Raw genomic sequence first — 18236 nt, 5'->3', positions numbered from 1 at the left:
ATAAAAGTAGTACATTTTTGATTTATAGAAAATGGGCAGCATAGTCAATGCTACTAGTAAGCCTAGTGTTATAGCAGATCATCACACATTTTATTGTAACTGAAACTGTTGTTAGTTAAGTTACATTTTAAAATTATCCAGGAAAATCCAGCTCTTCTGTGTTGTTCTTGTGTTTACTGTGTTGTACTGTTGTGTGTATTTATTGTGCTAAATTTGTAGTTGAAGTAGAACAATAAGCTTGTATTTAAACTGTCATATTAATTGCACTTTATATATTCCTGCAGTATATAATGTTTGATATTTTATGTTCCAAGTGTTTACATATTTATAATATAGTCAAATAATGTATGTTTAGATGTTAATAGAGGAGAAAAACAAAATATCAATTCATCATTTGTGTTTTAATTTCTGAACCTGATGTAAATAATATTAAATAACCCAAGTGCCTCCTATTATTTTTGGAAAAAAGTTACAAACATTATGTTATTTTTCAAAATCACTTCCACAGATTAAATACACACAAAACAGCAAAGAACAGCTTACAACAGTAAACCTTTATTATGGCTTGTCCAAGAGAAGCCATAAGAAAAAATATTAGTATATAAGTTCATGACCGTGAATGAGGAAAGTAAAAAAAAAAAATTCAAAGAGAAAAAGAGATTAACCAGTATTTCAGACATCTCAAATGAGGAAATGGGTCAAATTGACCTATAACATAATATGAGGGCTTACTATAGCTTTAACTGCAGGAATAATAATATTATTATTATACAAATAGAGCAGTATGCTGCTTAAATTTCTATTTCTAGCATGCCCAAATATACAATTCCATCTGTTTTCTATTTTTACCAAATTAAAATGTAATATAATCATTTTACATTTTCAGATCTGTTTAAATCTCCAGATGGCAGAAACAGATATATTCAAGTCAGGTCTGTAGCCTGATATGAAAACTTTCTTTGAGCTGACCTTAAACCCTCTGGTGATTTTTTATTTTTTTTTGGACTTTTGTGCCATCTTGTCACTATAATTGTAATCATGGCTTAAATAATGAAAGAAACTAAGAACCAAAAGTAACACAACCATTTGATGCCTCTCACTGGTGTTCTCTTTTCTAGTGAATATTACAGCTAACAGAACTGAACTAGTGGAGGAGCCATGGACCAGGCTGGAGAAGTCTGTGATTGTGGTCATTCTTAGCATCGAGACTGTGCTGGGAATTCTGGGAAATGGTCTCGTCCTGATTGTTAAAATGGTGGTGAGAACATTGATGAATTTACTTTTAGAGTGATTTAAGAAAAGCCATCACTGACAGTTCTCATTAATAAGTATTGCAGTACAGTCCTGTCTTTACACATTGTGTATTGTGTACATAAATGTACTGCAAAAACTGAATATTCAAATCTGTAAAAGCTCTAATATTAATTTGTTTATACTGAACAAAAATATAAAAGTAAAACTTCAAGTGTGGGATCATCTGAGACCAGACAGACAGACTGCTGATCAAATAATTTGCAGAATTAAAGACTTTATGCACAGACAGAAATGATCTTAAGGGAGGTTAATTGCATGCTCAATGTCTTTATCCAGGCATTGATCTTAATGCAGTTCGGTATTATAACAGACATGAGAGAGCACAGATGGCCACTGGTGCACTGTACAACAGTTTCCTCACAGATCCCAATTTCAGTTACCAGGCAGATGTCAAACAACTGTTGACGGTGTTGTTAGCAGTGTGGTCTGTGGTGGTGGTATGGCATTTGGCACATGACATATTGGTTATGGTTATGGGGTTTCAGCATGGGCAGGCTTATCCTCTCTATATCAATGGAAATTTGAATGCCGTGATGAAATCTTGAGGCTCATTAACCCACAGCCATCACCTCACCTTTTCTGCATGACAAAACACAGTCCCATGTCTCAAGGATCTGTACACACTTATGGTCATTTCAGAATGTTCCAGTTCTTGCACTCATTGATAATCGTTTGACTGTTTCCACGAATATCAGACAACTTTGGCAGCTATAGTAAAAGAGTGAGATGATATTCCACAGGTCGCAATAACGCTGAACAACTAAATAAGAACAAGAGATGTCACTCTGCTACAGGCAAATTTTGATTTCACCAGATACTAAAGTGAGAATTCTGTTTCATGACCCACCCTGTTTTTGGGGACTCTTTGACAAAGAGAGACATATGTGTAAATAAATAAATACATGTTAGTTCTCTGATTTCCATTGATTAATTTATTTTCAATTTGATACAATCATGTGAAAAAAAAGTACACCCCATGGAAATTGTTGGCTTTTTTGACATATTTGGACAAGCAAACATTTGATCCGCTTTGAAACAGTTAATAAAGAACCCTATCATTTCATCACAGGGTCTGCTAGTAAGTCTTGCAACTGTTAGTGTCAAAGTACATGCTTCTACAATCAGAAAGCGATTGCACATATTTGACCTGCATGGGAGGCATGCCAGGGAAAAGCCTTTGCAAAACTACAGTTTGCCAATGAGTATAGAGGAGAATACCAGGCCTCTTGGAATAATGTTCTCTGGATAGACGAATCAAAGATAGAGTTCTGCATCATATCAAAGAGTGCTTGAAGATAATGTGAGGCCATCTTGTCCGAAAGTTGAAGTTGAACTGAAAGTAGATCTTTAAACAAGATAATGATCCTAAGCACACTATCAAATCCACCAAGGAATGACTCAAAAAGAAGAAATGGAGGGTTATGGAATGGCCGAGTCAAAGCCCGGATTTGAATCCCACTGAAATGTTCCGAGGGGATGAGAAATGGGCAGTACATGCAAGAAAACCCTCAAACATCTCGCAACTGAAATAATATTGCATGGAAGAGTGGTCAAAAATTCCAGCAAGCCTGGTGGACAATTATGCAAAACACCTACAAGAAGTTATTTCTGCTAAAGGAGACAATACTAGCTTCTGAGGCCAAGGGTATACATACTTTTTCCACAAAAGAATATCACAATATCTATTGATATTTCTGTTGAATAAATGATTGAAAAAGCTCATTTTCAATATCAGATTCATTAATAGGCACTGTTTCAAAGATGATCATATTTGCTTGTCCAAATATGTCAAAAAATCCCACAATTTACTTGGGGTGTACTTATTTTTCCACATGACTGTATTTTCAAAAATGTAACCATGTTACAGTATGTGTTACTGTGAGAAATAGCCAAATCAAATGAATCCAATTAGTGAATCTTATCTAACTTGGCCAATAAAATGACAACATTTGAATACACTGCTTCCGCATCAGTTATAGCAACAATTTGTATGGCTCTAAATAATGAGAATAAAAATAACTCATGAATACATATCTTGGTCTTTACCTCTGTCTCCCACAGTGTAAGGATCAATTTCAGTGTGTTTACTGGCTCCCATTTGTCAGTCTCACACTCTCGGACTTGTGTTGTGCCATGCTGATAATGACCGGTTCCTTACTGGCTGTCTTGACCGGAGGTCAGAGTTCGCCGTGGTGTGAAGCGGTCAGCCTGTTCAAGTTCACCTTCATCACATCCTCAATCGGTAGCGTAGGTGAGAATTAAAACCCTTAACATGGCTTCAGTAGGCCTTTATCAGCACAATGGCACATATGAATTTCACATTCCCTCACCCCCCAAGCCCAGCAGCCACCAAGTGACACTGCTTCACATGAAAATGTGAGACGTTACAGAATAAAATGCTTTATAATTTCTGTTTATTGCTGTCCATAAAATTTCTTGGAAATGGCTTTATGCAGTGTCTTACATTATGGTATTTAAATGTAAGTGAAACTAACATTGCTTATGAAACTAACTTATTTCACGTACATTCCACAACATATAAAGGATAAAAAGTTTGACATGTTTCTGTAATAAACACAAAATTTGTGTTGTTGGCAAATCGCCATTATATAAGACATGTTGAAACATGCTATTATAGGAAAATAATCAACTTCTGAGTTGTAACAGTAACTCTGCTTTGTGCTGAGCTGCTTCACACCCAATATCATGACACCTCAACGTGTTTTATTTCTTATATATATATATATGACATGTTATCAACTAAATTACTGCCACTTGCCTAAATCCACATATTATATATTTTTTTTAATTAGTTGATTCATACCTTGTTTTTTCTGTCTGGTTTGTATGGCAGCACTCCTCTGTGTCCAGCAGTATATGGGCCTGCTCTCCACTAGAAGATGCTTCTTTGTCATGCTAATAGTGGCATGTTTGGCTTCCTGGTTGTTAGGTGCTGTGTTCGGGATGGTGCCAGTGATCTACGATTGGGTTAGGTGAGATGATTAGTGAAAATATTCAGCACAGCTCAGAGAAGGAACCATTTTTCAGTGTTTTGCTTTAAGTTGTTGCTTAACCCCTGGATGTTAGGTTTGACCCTGCGGAGATGTTGTGTGCTGTGTTCTGGGAGAACAGTTACTCTGACATGCTGGTTTACATACTCTGCGCCTTCAACATAACAATGCTCCCATGTTTGCTGCTCATTATCATCTGCTCCTTTCTGACTTGGGCTGGCTATGGGAAGAACTGTGCCAGGTGTGATATTAATGAATCCAGACACTGTAATTATGCTAATTATATATGTCTTTTACTCTGATTTAAGAATAGTTTGAGTTATAATTCATGTAGTCACTGTCAAGAAGATGTACTGAGAGTTATTATGCACCATTTAAACAATATATTGCAATATTTAACACACAATAATATTACCATCTTTCAAAGAAACCTCAATATAAAGCTTCATTTTTGGTATCCACATTAGATTAATTGCTATTAATGAATTTTTTAAGGATTACTTGGAACTTTTGTGGAACCAAGCAACACCATCAGTAAGATCAAAAATACACATAATGGTATGAAGAAGTGAGGCTGGGGCTGATTTCTTTCCAGCTTAGACTGTAGATTGATGCAGTCTATCAGTGTGAGGTGGACTACACAGAATTTTCATTTTTGAGAGTGAAAACAGCTTTCTGAAACTCTCCTTTCTCCATTCTGTAGTCAGACAGACTTGTCATCCGTCACGCCGCTATTGGTGGGAACTTATCTTCTCTGCTATACTCCTTTCACTGCGTCAGAGGTGAGTAGTCTTTCACATTGACTGGAAAAGAATTGGTCTCTATCTCTCTCTCTCTCTCTGTGTATATATATATATATAAAGGTTCCTCAACAGCTCTTTGGGTGAAAGAATGTTCTAGCTTTACAAAGGGGGTTAACTTTTTTTTTCTTAAAGAGAAACCATTTCACATTGAACCTTTATGGGTTTCTCAGAGCGACAAACCAAATGACCATTTCAGTGATGAATGGAGTCGTCTTCATTCTTTCTATGCTGCTATAAACATTATTTTCGGAGTTTCACATTGTCGAATGAACGAGAATTTGTTGCTAGCTGTGTTTTATTAATCCTGAAGACACCTTAGGATCATTATAATCCCTCATGTAGATTCATTTTATGTCAGTTTTTCCACTCATGTGTATACTGTAAACAGTCAGCTACAGTCAGCTGACCTTGCATGACTATAAAAAAAATGCCTTCTACTTGTATCTCCAAACCCATATGCTGACGGTTTGCATCAAACATTATACTTAAAACTATCATTTATCACTGTCCTAACACATCCTAAATTTTGTGTTGTCTTCTATACATATTTTAGCTTATTCTTCTTGGGAGACTGGATCTGTCACCATCTCCTGAGTGGCTGAGAACACTTTCAGCAATAATGACATATCTGGACTGTTGTTTGAACCCCATAATTTACTGCACTAACCAAGACTTTCGAGAGGCAGTACTTGCACTTCTGTGGACCAGCAGAAAGTCAAGCTTCCCTGAACCCGTACTGACTAGCATGACAAAAATAGAAACATAATATAGGTATGAAAAAGAGATGATTGTGAGAAATCATGTATGAAAAATAAATATGAATGATTTTTTTAAGTGCTGCATCTGTTGGATGGGTTTTTGTACATATTTTAAATTGGTTTGTCTCATTACAACTGCAAGACAGTACAGTGATTAAAGTATTCCAACAATTAAACAGTCTACACTGTATAGGAGACTATGATGTCACAAAATGGTGAACTGCAATGCTCTGTAGGGGGTCACTTTCTGTTCTTGCTGTGTTTGAGATTCTAGGATAAAAACATCACTAAGCTAAAGAGGTAAAATAAAATGTCTAAATCAATAATTGCTCTCTATATAAAGTATTTTATAGCACTTCATAAGGCTGAGTCTAATTGCACCTTTGTTTTTCTTCTGTTTAATCTATTGTAATTGTAATGCGTACTGAATTAATACAACTTTCTAAAACTAACAACCACTACCAGGATCATACTATCTCAGCTCTAGCATCATTATATTGATTGTTTGAGAATTTCACTTTGTTTACTATGGTTAAAAGGATTGCATTTAAGCATATTCAGTTTAGGTGAGCCTGTGCCCATGATAGTCTCATATTCCCGTTCTTGGCTGTGTTGTCCCAATGTGGTCTTTTGCTGCTGTAGCTCACCTGCCTCAAGATTAGGTGTTTTGCGCATGCTGAGATGCTTTTCTGCTCACCACGGTTGTAAAGAGTGCTTATTTGAGTTACTAAATCCTTCTTGGCAGCTCAAACCAATCTGGTCCTTTTCCTCTGACTTCTTATCAACAAGGTGTTTCCACCCACAGAACTGTCACTCAGTGTTTTCCACACCATTCTATATAAACTCTAAAGACTGCTGTGTGTGAAAATCCCAGGAGATCAGCAGTTTCTGAAATATTCAAACCAGCTGTTCTGGCACCAATAACAACACCATGATGAAAGTCTCAGAGATCACACTTCCCCCCCCCATTCTGATGTCTGATGTGAACATTAACTGAAGCTCTTGACCTGTATCTGCATGATTTTCTGCATTATGCTGCTGCCACATGATTGGCTGATTAGATAACTCAATAAAGTGGATGGTGAGTGTATATTTCAGAATTGATTCATCTGTACAATAAGCAAACTTTCACAGAGTAAAAGCATAGAAAATTTGAGAAGCAGCACTTTTCTATTTGTGCATTAACCATTATATCTGGCAATCATTTGCTTTAAATGGCAGCAGAAAAGTTATCTATTTTTTAAATATTGAGTTAAAAAAGAAATTTTATTACTAATGTATCTTATTCAAATTGTCTGAGTGTCTTCCTTTATGTCTGTATTATCACTTGAATTATTGAAAAAAAAAAATTTAAGTTGCAGAAGTTCTGTAAAACAGTTTGAGCTGCTCTTCATAAGCATAACGAATCAATCTAATGCTATGTAGTAATGTAAGTAATTCATACTTTATTGTAAATACATCGAAACAAACTAAAATATAATTTAAAAAAATTATAACATCTTTATAGAATAAAAAGGATTAGAGGGCGTAGAGATTAGATTAGAGGGGTACATTAGCTATTACTGTTACTGTCATGTCCATTATGACACTGGCTGCTTGTCCATGTCTGGTTTAATCGTCACTGCTCTAACACGTTCGTTTGTGCGCAATTTGCGTAAGGTGCGTAAGAAAACAGAAACTGTAGTGGAACTGCAAAATGTCGCACACTTTGGACCAGAAGTGTCCAGTGAGGTTTTGAAAGAGCCAGAATTTGGCCAGCTCGTGGTCCAGGAGCTTTAAAAGCACGAATCCGGCACAGGACAGCCCAGCGTGGATGAAATAGCGCAGAGACGCTGGGTCTCCGGAGACGCGCTGAGCGGCGGCGGCCTGCAGCAGCGCCACGGCGATGTGAGCACCGAGAGCCAACTCAAAGCCGCGCTCATGCAGCAGCGCCAGCGCGTAGCTCGCCACAGAGCACACCTCCACAGTCAGCGCGTAACGAGCGGACCAGCCGTGCGTAATGACCCGACACCAAACCGGCACCCAGGCGAATATGGGCAGCGTGAACCACTGGTCCAGGACGGAGGGAGCGCGGCGCAGGGTGGCCAGGCGCGTCCACTGGACCGGTCCGTACGCCAGGGCCATAAGCGCGAACACGTCCTTGGTGTAAGCGGCGCGGGGATCATCCATCTTCCGGCTCAGCCAGTAAACCCCAACTATAATGTAACCCACGTTGACGAGACAGTTAAACGGCATGGCCAGAAAGCCAGGAAGCTGATCCACTCTCTTCTCGGCGTAGTCATCGTAGGACATGTCCACCAGCACATTGTTGAAAATGTTAGTGTTCGCCAAAGCAATGCAGAGAAAGAAGGGCAGCAAAACGTGCACGACTGCTGACATTGTTAGTAAAGCCCTAATTCAAGATAGCAAAAAAAAAAAAAAAGCGTTGGCGAGCAACAAGAAGCTGCATAACCTTCAGTGTAGTGCGCAGGAAGTGTCGCTGTTCCGCCCTGGCCGAGCAGGAATTTATTTATTTATTATTTAGTTATTTATGCATTTATTGCTTGTATAGGAAGCACCAAGAGTACAAAAATAACCTAAATGCTTATTCAAATTCTTTCCGGGAAAATATATTTTAATATTTAATATTTTTTAGAGATTTTATTATATACACTTCTATAATATTATATATAAATTTATTACACCGAATTGTGCAACTGTAGAGTTGTAAAAAAAAAAAAAAAAAAAAAAAAAACTAGAACAAAAAAGTATTTAAGTATATATTAGTATTACTAGTTACTAGTAGTAACAGTAACGTGGGCAAGCACAAATATATATGCCTACACATACAATTGACACAGCTGAGTATTTGTACACCTTCTGCACATAGTTTAAATACCGCTTAGTGTCTTTTATTTTGACAGGTATTTTCCCGGATGTAAAATGTAAAACAAAGCCAACGACAAGCGGCAGTCTTCCGACCAATCAAAAAAGGTTATTCAATTACTTGCTTTTATAACCCACATTCATTTAATAAATACATACATACATACATACATACATACATTAATAATAATAATAATAATAATAATAATAATAATAATAATAATAATAAATACAAGCATAAAAATCACGAAAAAATAAGTGTTGATGCATTCGAGTCTTTTATTTTTATTTATTTTTTATTGTGATTTCAACATACAAAGGAAACAGTAACTTACAAACAAGTCTTCCAAACCATAAACAAGTCGCGTGCATTCGAGTCAAACATGGAGACTTTAATTCTCAGGTTTTGTTCAAGTGTAGATGCACTCATCACAGCGCATTATTGCCACCTCGTGGCCACAAAAAGTACAGCGTTGACTTCATACTGGAGTAGAATGGTGCAGTTCAATATGAAATATCAGAAATTCTGTAAATAGATTAAACATTACACACAATAGACACAATTATCATGGAAAAAGAAGTTATAAGATGGTGGTGGTTTATGATTGGAAGACTGAGCATTCAGATCTCTGAACAAGCAAGCTGTCTCTCCTGGGCCTTTCATGGTACTATATAGTACTACGGCTGATTTTATACTCATACAATATTTTCACTGAGTCCTCAGTGTCCTTACGCTCAGTGTCCTTTCAGGCTGGGATATGCAAAGACAACCAATACACACACACACACACATGCATATACTGACCACAAAGACTGTCTTTCTTTCTATACTGGGTATATTTGTCTATGAGCTCGACTACACTGCTGGACTATGCCATATTTGATCATATATAACTCTACAAAATGCATTTAGAAAACAGTCTGGAAAGAATATGTAAGAGTGTGATTATTGTGTGTGCTTGAAAGTGCATGTGAGAAACAAAGAGAGAGGAAAATTCAGAGAAGACGAGGAAGCTAGCCAGTGACCTGAACTACTATACGTTTAATATTTTTCCTCTTTATCTTCAGTGACTGCCTTATCCTGGTCAGGGTCATGGTAGAAAATGTCATAGCTCATCATTTCTCTACTAAGCAACAGTGGCACTGATTTATCATGTCGTACCTTTGTTTATAATTTGACAAAATGTCATTTGTGGCATGTAAAAGAATGGCATTTGACAGAAAACCTGTATGGGTGGTTTCGAGTGAAAGGTGAAGTAATAACAGTCATGAAATGGGAGGAGATAAACCCATAAAGTCTTGCAAGACAGTTCCTTAAGCAGTAAAGAAGAACACTGGATACAGAAAAGGAGATTTAGTAAAGTAGGACCCCACAGAACCAACAGAAACGGTAAGAAGGGGTTTAGAATATATATTTTACTAAAAAGTCATTATTTAATTAAACAATATACTGTAGGAGACAATGCATAATACAGGCAAGAGATGATCAACCTCATCAAAACCACAGCACTAAGCAATATTTTCCAAAACTAAAAACGAATCCCACTAACAACAGTTAAGAGGATAAGCTTAACTGATTCTGTTTGTGCCTTCACATTCAGATGACTGAAGAAAGACGGGCATCCAACAGCATCTCAATGCTTCACTCTATGCTGAACCGACTGAAGTCTTCTGAGAGGCTCCAAGGTTCTTCTCATGTCACATCTCAACACTGTAGGCACTCAAAGGACACAAACCAGACGGACAGTGTATTTATCCCAGAGCCAGACAAACCGAAGTGGGATTTTGCAGGGTCAAATCCTTCAGAATGCTCAGTCAAACCCGAGGAACAGAAAGATGCTGAGATAGATTCAGAATATTTCACCCAGAGGACTATCTTTCAAGAGGCCTACAGTCCTACTTCAACCACGTTTCTCAAAAGCGAACCACCGTCTAATTTGTTGCACAATTTGACAAGAGACGCCAGGCAAGATTTACAACCCAGTGAGAGTAATCCCTCATGGGAAGAAGTGGAAGAGGAGCAAACATCACAAGCTGAGTCTTATTTCAGCATTCTGAAGAACAGTCCTCCGAATGGATCATTTGCCCATGACCCATCAGGATCCTCCCTGTTAAACTCAGAACCCAGGTTTGTCAAAGGAACAACTGTGCTAATGGAATATGAAATAATGAAGCAACCTTGCAGGAATGAGAATACAGTAAGTCACTGAGTTCACTCAGCAATATGCTTATTGCACTCATTACATTACATTACATTACATTTCAGTCTCATTTAATATGGAAAACCTTGGAATTTGGAAAAGCAACAGAACTCTCTATTCATTTCTGTGGCTTCCAATCAAATAAATAAATCTTTAATTAGGTCACGTCCATGGAAGAAACAGAGCCTCCACCCCTCCCTCCTAAACTGCGGAATCTCGACAACGTGCATGTCCAATTACAAAGGCAAGTATCTATATATACACACACCCTCTGTTCTAAAAGCAGAAACTGATATTTCTTGAAATTGAATTATCGAGAATGAGCAAGAACAAAGTGCAGTAGAGCACAGATCTAGTAACACTCATTGGAAGGCAGTTATTAAATATAGCAAATACAATGCATACAACACACACACACACACACACACACACACAGAGACACACACACACACACACACACACAGTTGCAATCAAAATGATTCAACCCCCATTGCAAATCAGGTTTATTGTAAAAATTTACAGACTTCAAGCCCTTTGCAATGAACAAATCAAACACAAGAAATTGAAATAGTTCAACACAACAAATGCTTCAAGTGGTTTCCCCAAATTCAACTAAAAATGCAACTTGTAATGCATTATACAGTCAAATAATAATTTTAGCTCTAAAATAACATCACTACAAGCAATAAACATGATAGTAAAGAAATAAAAATGTTTTAATTAATGAGCAATTAGCATTTAGCATAATAAAAGAGCATTCAGTATATAAATGCCCCATGTCCTCCTGCCATGGGAAACAGTCTAATAACACCCATATTAGCTTAACCTGCCATCTAGCTTACCTCTAGTAAACTGGTTTGCATTTGTACTCATAAACAGAGTAATTCATAAAGAGAGGAATTTATGTATCCAACTCTTGATTTGCAACTTTCTTATTCTCAGTAATTTCTATAGTATTGGTTCGTAAGTAAGCAACCCTGTAAACTACACCATGACAAACCAAACTTGTTTGTATATCACTAGCATTAGCTTAGTTTAATCAGCACTCATCTTCTCAGGGATATAACTAACATTGGCTAAGCTACTTTAGCACACAAGTTCTGAGGGATATCACTAACATTAGCTAAGCTAGCACTGAGGTTCTTTAGCTAAAATCTTCAGTAGCACTTCCTAATTTGCATATTGAATGTGACAGTGTGAAACTGCATTCATAAGTAATGCTCCCAGAATCAGGTTTTTTGTTTTGTTTTGTTTTTGCAGAGAAATATTGCTCTTCATTTCATTCTTGAATGAAACTGCAATCAGCCCAAAACTCCCTTAGCGGCTACAAGTGCAGCAAACATTTAATCAAACAGACAGTCAGCATTTCAAGATGTACATTTACAGTGCCCTCTACTAATATTGACACGCTTGGTAAATATGAGCAAAGAAGGCTGTGAAAAATTGTCTTTATTGTTTAACCTTTTGATCTTTTCTTTAAAAAATCCACAAAAATACTCTCATGGATATCAAACAATTGCAAATAAAACAAAGGTTTATAAAAAAAAAAATCTTTGTTAAATATGCAGTATCTCACATAAGTGAGTACACCCCTCACATTTTTGTAAATATTTGATTATATCTTTTCATGTGACAACACTGAAGAAATGACACTTTGCTACAATGTAAAGTAGTGAGTGTACAGCTTGTGTAACAGTGTAAATTTGCTGTCCCCTCAAAATAACTCAACACACAGCCATTAATGTCTAAACCGCTGGCAACAAAAGTGAGTACACCCTTAAGTGAAAATGTCCAAATTGGGCCCAATTAGACATTTTCCCTCCCCGGTGTCATGTGAATTGTTAGTGTTACAAGGTCTCAGGTGTGAATGGGGAGCAGGTGTGTTAAATTTGGTGTCATCGCTCTCACGCTCCCTCATACTGGTCACTGGAAGTTCAACATGGCACCTCATGGCAAGAAGTACGTTGGACGATGTAATAAGATAAAACACCATTTGGATGGCACACACCAAATCACTTTGTTATGAATGATGTCAAATAATGTGAAAATAATAATCTGTAAAATTATTACATTAAGCATGTGCTATCTTTATATGTCTATCCTTCTTCTATCATTCAGATTAAAAAAAAAAATTTAATTAGAGCAAAGTTAAATAATTTTTTTTTACTGTAACACACACCAAGTGTCGTTATCTTAGGCATGTCACATTTCCAGTTTGGTAACATTCAAACATTCCTATAAAATAGCTCATCAGGTTTCTACTTCTCTTTGCTGACTGGAATTTAATCCAGAGTCCCTGACCATTAGTTCCTTTAATGACCTTTCAGCTACACTGTGTTTACTGTGCGAGATTCGAATCTTGTCCTTATCAATTCTAATTAATGCCCCCCCATCACATCATATTGTATTTCAAAGTGCTTTTGTTGCCATTTGAGTTTGTGGGCATATCTACTTTGGATAGCATTGATTGCATTTATGTAGGTAACTCAATTTGTAATGCAGGTGGTAATTTAATGTCTTTTAAATGGGACCAAACCATTGTTTTGGAGAAGCACCACCATAGCTGATGTTATACTGAAAACCATCAGGAATCAAACTCTAATATATTATATTTTTAAAACAGGAATTTTACACTAAAAGATTTCAGGCTCGACCTCGAGCCCATCAACTTGCTGGAGGAGATTTGTACAGGACAGGAATGGGCAAAATTCCTTCCTGTAAAAGATTCCTCACCCCAAACAGATGCCAAAGACTACTCACAGACAGAGGATTCCAATCATTCGAACGATGATATCGGATCTCGGAATGCAGTCATGAAGCCGGACCTATCAGCAGACAAAGAGCAGTCAGAGATCAGTTCTAATCCAGCCAGTATTACTGACAGTCAGGTGGACAGGGTAGTCCAGGTCAGACGAGGAACATCAGATTCACCGTTTTCTGCTCTTCCCGAAACACCAATAAGAAATGTTACAGGAACACAAAGGACATCTAATGTGCCAGAATCTGAGCAATTTAAAGGCGGTGAAAATGATCTCATGGTAATAAACACGTATGATGAAAATGATCTGACAAATGTCAAGGACATGCCACTTGATTTGTCTGTTGTCAAGGTGAGGCACACTGTAAATTAGCTAAACTTTGTAATAATGTAAAAAAAAAAAAAAAAATTAAAAAATAAGAACAATTATTGTAATATAAGAAGGAATTCAACATTCTAACAGAGACATCCCCCTTTGTCTTTTACAAAGTCATCTGGATTACTAGACAATTCTGCACTGAAGAGTCGAATCCAACTGAGCAAAAAAAGAAAACATCGACCACCACGAAAGAGTAAAAAAGGTGACAAACTCAGAACTATAAATCAGTAGAACAGTAGAAGTGGAAGTGAAATGCATTAACAGGTGTGTGTGTGTGTGTGTGTGTGTGTGTGTGTGTGTGTGGACGTGACTGGAGCTTGGAAAAATGGAAGAATCTAATGAAGTTCTTTCTCTCTGCATATTTTAGGAAATTTCATTAAGGGCTTTTTTCGCCAACGCAGTGCCTCTACAGAGTCCTCTGATTCCCCTACTTCTTCATATGCTTCTGTTTTTGCCTCCTCCAAATTTTATGCTTTACCATGTTCAGAATCCAATAACTCCCAGACACACGAAGATTCCCATACAGCTGTACTTGGTAATGAGAAGGTGAGTACATCCAGATCTTATCAGTCTGACTCTCTCTACTGAGCAAAGGAGCTCAGCTGGACCAACTGCATCACTGATAAAAAAAAAAAATAATAATAAAAAAAACTAAACAAACACCCCCCCCCCCCCCCCCCCCCCCGGCTGTTTCCCAAGGCACAAGTAAGAAATGCTGCAGTACTTCAAAGGATATCAGAAATGCCAGAATCCTATGGCAATGATTATGACAATGCAGAAGTGTTTGATCAGCTATCAAACAAGGCAGAGTTGATGGATTTGCCTGTTGATTTCTCTGTTGTCAAGGTGAGGAGTAAGTTGGGTTGTAATGTCTCTTCGTTTGCATATAAGATGCCAGTATTATTTGTGATGTGGAAATAGGTTTTGTGTAAGAAATACATATATGAGATGTATGATTTTACTAAGTGTCCACTAATTAGTCATATGGTTTTGATAAGAAGATACAAATTATAGTAGTATCACAATTTAGTAAATACACTATTATAAGTATTTCTTACTCTCTTTTACAAAGTCATCAGGAGTGCTAGACAATTCTGCTCTGAAGAATCGAATCCAGTTGAGCAAAAAAAGAAAACATCGACCTCCAGGAAAAAGAAAAAGTAGTAAGAAATGAGTTCTGAACAAAAGAAAACAAAATAAAAATGTTTGGGGTAAAGTGACTTTATGCATTAATAAAGGGGGGGAACTGACGCTTGCAAAATGAGCAATCAAATAAAGTTATTACTCTTTGCATATTTCAGAAAATGCCAAAACGAAGTTCTCCACTATAAACATTATTCGCCCACGCAGTGCCTCAGAGTCCATTCAGTCTCGCCCTTCTTTACATGCTTCTGTCTTTACCGCCTCTGAATTTAATCATTTACCAAGGTCCAATGATGCCAAAGATTCCCAAACACCTGTTCCTGGTAATAAGGTCAGTATATTTAGATCTTATCAACCTGGCAACCAGGATAAGAAAACACTATTAGTTCCTAAATATAAAAAAAAACACACACAAAAAAACCCCTGAGAATTCCCAGAGACTATTAAGTTTAAAACTTTCCGTCTCTTAACAAGCACACTCTTACAGGTAAATTCCTCATTATCAAATGATCTGCAATTTAGTATGTTATTGATGTGGTTATCAGAAATTCCGAATTAATCCTGTGTTTCTTCTTGTACTGATTCTGCAGCAAAAGGCAAAATTCTTTAAACCAAAGCTATGGAAGATGAAGACCTAATTCATTTCTGGAGAATGTAAAGGAACAAAGGTCAAGCAGGTCCCCAGTATACATGTGACCTGAAAAGGAACTGAAACCTACAGCCATATCATATATAAATACTGTATATATGTTTTTGTTTTGTTTTTTTGTTTTTTTTGTTTTTAATTATAAATAAGTTGCTTATTTATAAGCAGAATTACTTGTGAAATTAAAAAAAGTGAAATACTTTGGCTAAAATGAAATGTAGAGTTGTTCAGCTAAGACATGTCTGGCGTATGAAGTTTTCTTCTTTAATTTTGTGCAAGAGAAATTAGGCTAATTAGGCTTGTTAGCTAACAAGTAAGTTAAGCTTACAGTATAGCTGCATGTATAAATCATTACACACATGCCTTAAAAGATATTATTTGCATCAGTCAAAAAGTCATTTGAACATGAACAATTTTTAAAAATCACAGAATAAGTCAAACAAATCTATACATAAATCAAATTGGAGGCATTTTCTTTATCAGAATCACTACTAATATTTAATTCTCCCTTCAAACTCCTACAGTACATGACACTGATGTTTGTTCAAAGTGACACCACCTCCAAGAGACATTTTTTTTTTGCCTTAAGTTAATTTCAATTTTATTTGTATAGCACTTTTAATGAGAGACACTGTCAAAAAGCAGCTTTACAAAAATCCAGATGTACATATTTACATCCCTAATGATCAAAACAGAGGCTACAGCGACAAGGTAAAATTCCTGTGACTTCATGAAGAAATAACCTAAAAAGGAACCAGTCTGAAAAAAAAAAATCTCTTTTGGGTGACATTGGATAGTGAGATTTGTAATGAAAAAATGTTATGTACACTTCTCCATTTTTTATAAATAACAGTGTTTCAAACGGGGTCAGAAACCATACAGAGATACGGAACCGGAGCTGGTTTGAAGAAAGTGTGTAATTATGTGCGATATGACTTGGAGATCCACTACGTTTGAGGTAAAGAAGAGATAGTGTAAACGTTTTTTTTTTGTTCAAATGCAATAAATGATCAAGATATGCTTCATAGTATCAAATTACTGTAATAGTATGTACAGTAAACATGTACAGTATATAATATATTACCCAACAAACAAAGGGGATTCATTATATAAAGACAATCAGCACTATATTGTTGTATACCTGAGCATTCTTGATCTTATTTCATATAATTTCAATGCATGACTGGAAAAGGACACCTTTTTGCTAACACTCTTCATTGGATTTGTTCAAAAGATTGAAAACAACAACAACAACAGCAACAACAACAACAACAATAAAAAATTTACTGGACATGTACCCAGACTTTCCTGGTGGTCTAGTGGCTAAGGATCCTGGGCTCTCAGTGTCACGGCTTGGGTTTGATTCCCAGGCAGGGAACCCCAGCTGCACTCATGATTCGTTCAAGTCATGCCAGACAGATCATATTAATGAGAGGAATGCCACCACAAAGTCATAATTACAAGTGGGAAACTTGAGGATTTTCTTTGAGCTCAGAGTTTCAGAGTTGGGGGCGTGTCAGTAAGAAAACATTGGTCGAATCAGTGGATGCAACGTCTGTGGTTGACAGTAAATTTGTTGAAATTGAATGTTTACTCATCCCAGAAGCTGATTTCAGTTATTATGTATTTGGTATATGCAGCAAGTTATTTTCAGGCTTTTTTATTGAGAATAAAACAAGCTAAATGCCTGCACAAAATACGATAGCATTGTACAATTATGATATAATAGGCTATGTAATGATAAAGTTTACAGTGGCTTCATAAATTGGTTCAAAACATGAAAAAGCAAAACACACCTAATGAACGTTCTTTGTTCTTCATTTTCTAGAAGTAAAGTTAAAAAACTTTGCTGTATTTTTTGTAGTTAATTAAGAGAAGGTACACCAGCATCTTGCTCTGACTAAAGTGACTTGAACACAGCTGACGTCGTAATTATGACTTCCCAACTCATAAATATGAACTTCCCAGGAGGACGTGAACAGAGTCAGTGACCGTCCCAAGCCTGATAAAATTGCAGGGTTGTGTCAGGAAGGGCATTCAGAGTAAAACCTGGGCCATATCAAATATGCGGACCAATGCTCCACTGTGGCGACCCCTAATGGGAGCAGATGAAAGAACAACAACGACTGGGACATATACCTACACATTCTTATGTAACTTCCCATCCCACTCACTGCAGAAATTCCACTTCTTACTCAAAGCTACTGAGACTGAAAATCATTTGCATTGCAAATGTCAAAATCCTCCAGGACAACTGCATGAATTCTTCTCTTTTTAAAGAACCTCAACTCTTTCCAGTCGTACAAATGGGACAAAACATGAAATAACTATATGTTCAATATAATATGTTCAACACTA

The 18236-nt window shown here is 36.7% G+C and overlaps 3 protein-coding genes across 3 annotated transcripts; 2 read left to right on the top strand and 1 right to left on the bottom strand.

Annotated features, from left to right (window-relative positions):
- The first annotated feature begins 904 nt into the window (after positions 1–904).
- Positions 905–6237, top strand: si:dkey-9i23.8 (beta-1 adrenergic receptor). The gene is made up of 7 exons (XM_053621442.1): positions 905–932; positions 1119–1258; positions 3376–3565; positions 4169–4307; positions 4402–4566; positions 5029–5107; positions 5682–6237. The coding sequence occupies exons 1-7, from the start codon at positions 905–907 to the stop codon at positions 5892–5894; spliced, it is 954 nt and encodes a 317-aa protein (XP_053477417.1). The 3' UTR covers positions 5895–6237.
- A 1077-nt stretch (positions 6238–7314) lies between these two features.
- On the bottom strand, positions 7315–8928 carry tmem187 (transmembrane protein 187). The gene has a single exon (XM_053621909.1). The coding sequence runs from the start codon at positions 8263–8265 to the stop codon at positions 7513–7515; it is 753 nt and encodes a 250-aa protein (XP_053477884.1). The 5' UTR covers positions 8266–8928; the 3' UTR covers positions 7315–7512.
- Positions 8929–10794: 1866 nt separating this feature from the next.
- On the top strand, positions 10795–17665 carry si:dkey-9i23.6 (uncharacterized). The gene is made up of 9 exons (XM_053621898.1): positions 10795–10949; positions 11114–11196; positions 13576–14062; positions 14201–14291; positions 14457–14635; positions 14789–14935; positions 15162–15252; positions 15391–15563; positions 15823–17665. Exons 1-9 carry the CDS (start codon positions 10905–10907, stop codon positions 15868–15870), a joined length of 1344 nt encoding a protein of 447 aa, XP_053477873.1. The 5' UTR covers positions 10795–10904; the 3' UTR covers positions 15871–17665.
- Positions 17666–18236: the final 571 nt, after the last annotated feature.

Source organism: Ictalurus furcatus, chromosome 3, assembly GCF_023375685.1.
Source record: "Ictalurus furcatus strain D&B chromosome 3, Billie_1.0, whole genome shotgun sequence".
NCBI classification, from domain to species: Eukaryota; Metazoa; Chordata; class Actinopteri; order Siluriformes; family Ictaluridae; genus Ictalurus; species Ictalurus furcatus.
The sequence above is the reverse complement of the archived record's forward strand: the minus strand, read 5'-3'. Positions and strand labels throughout refer to the sequence as shown.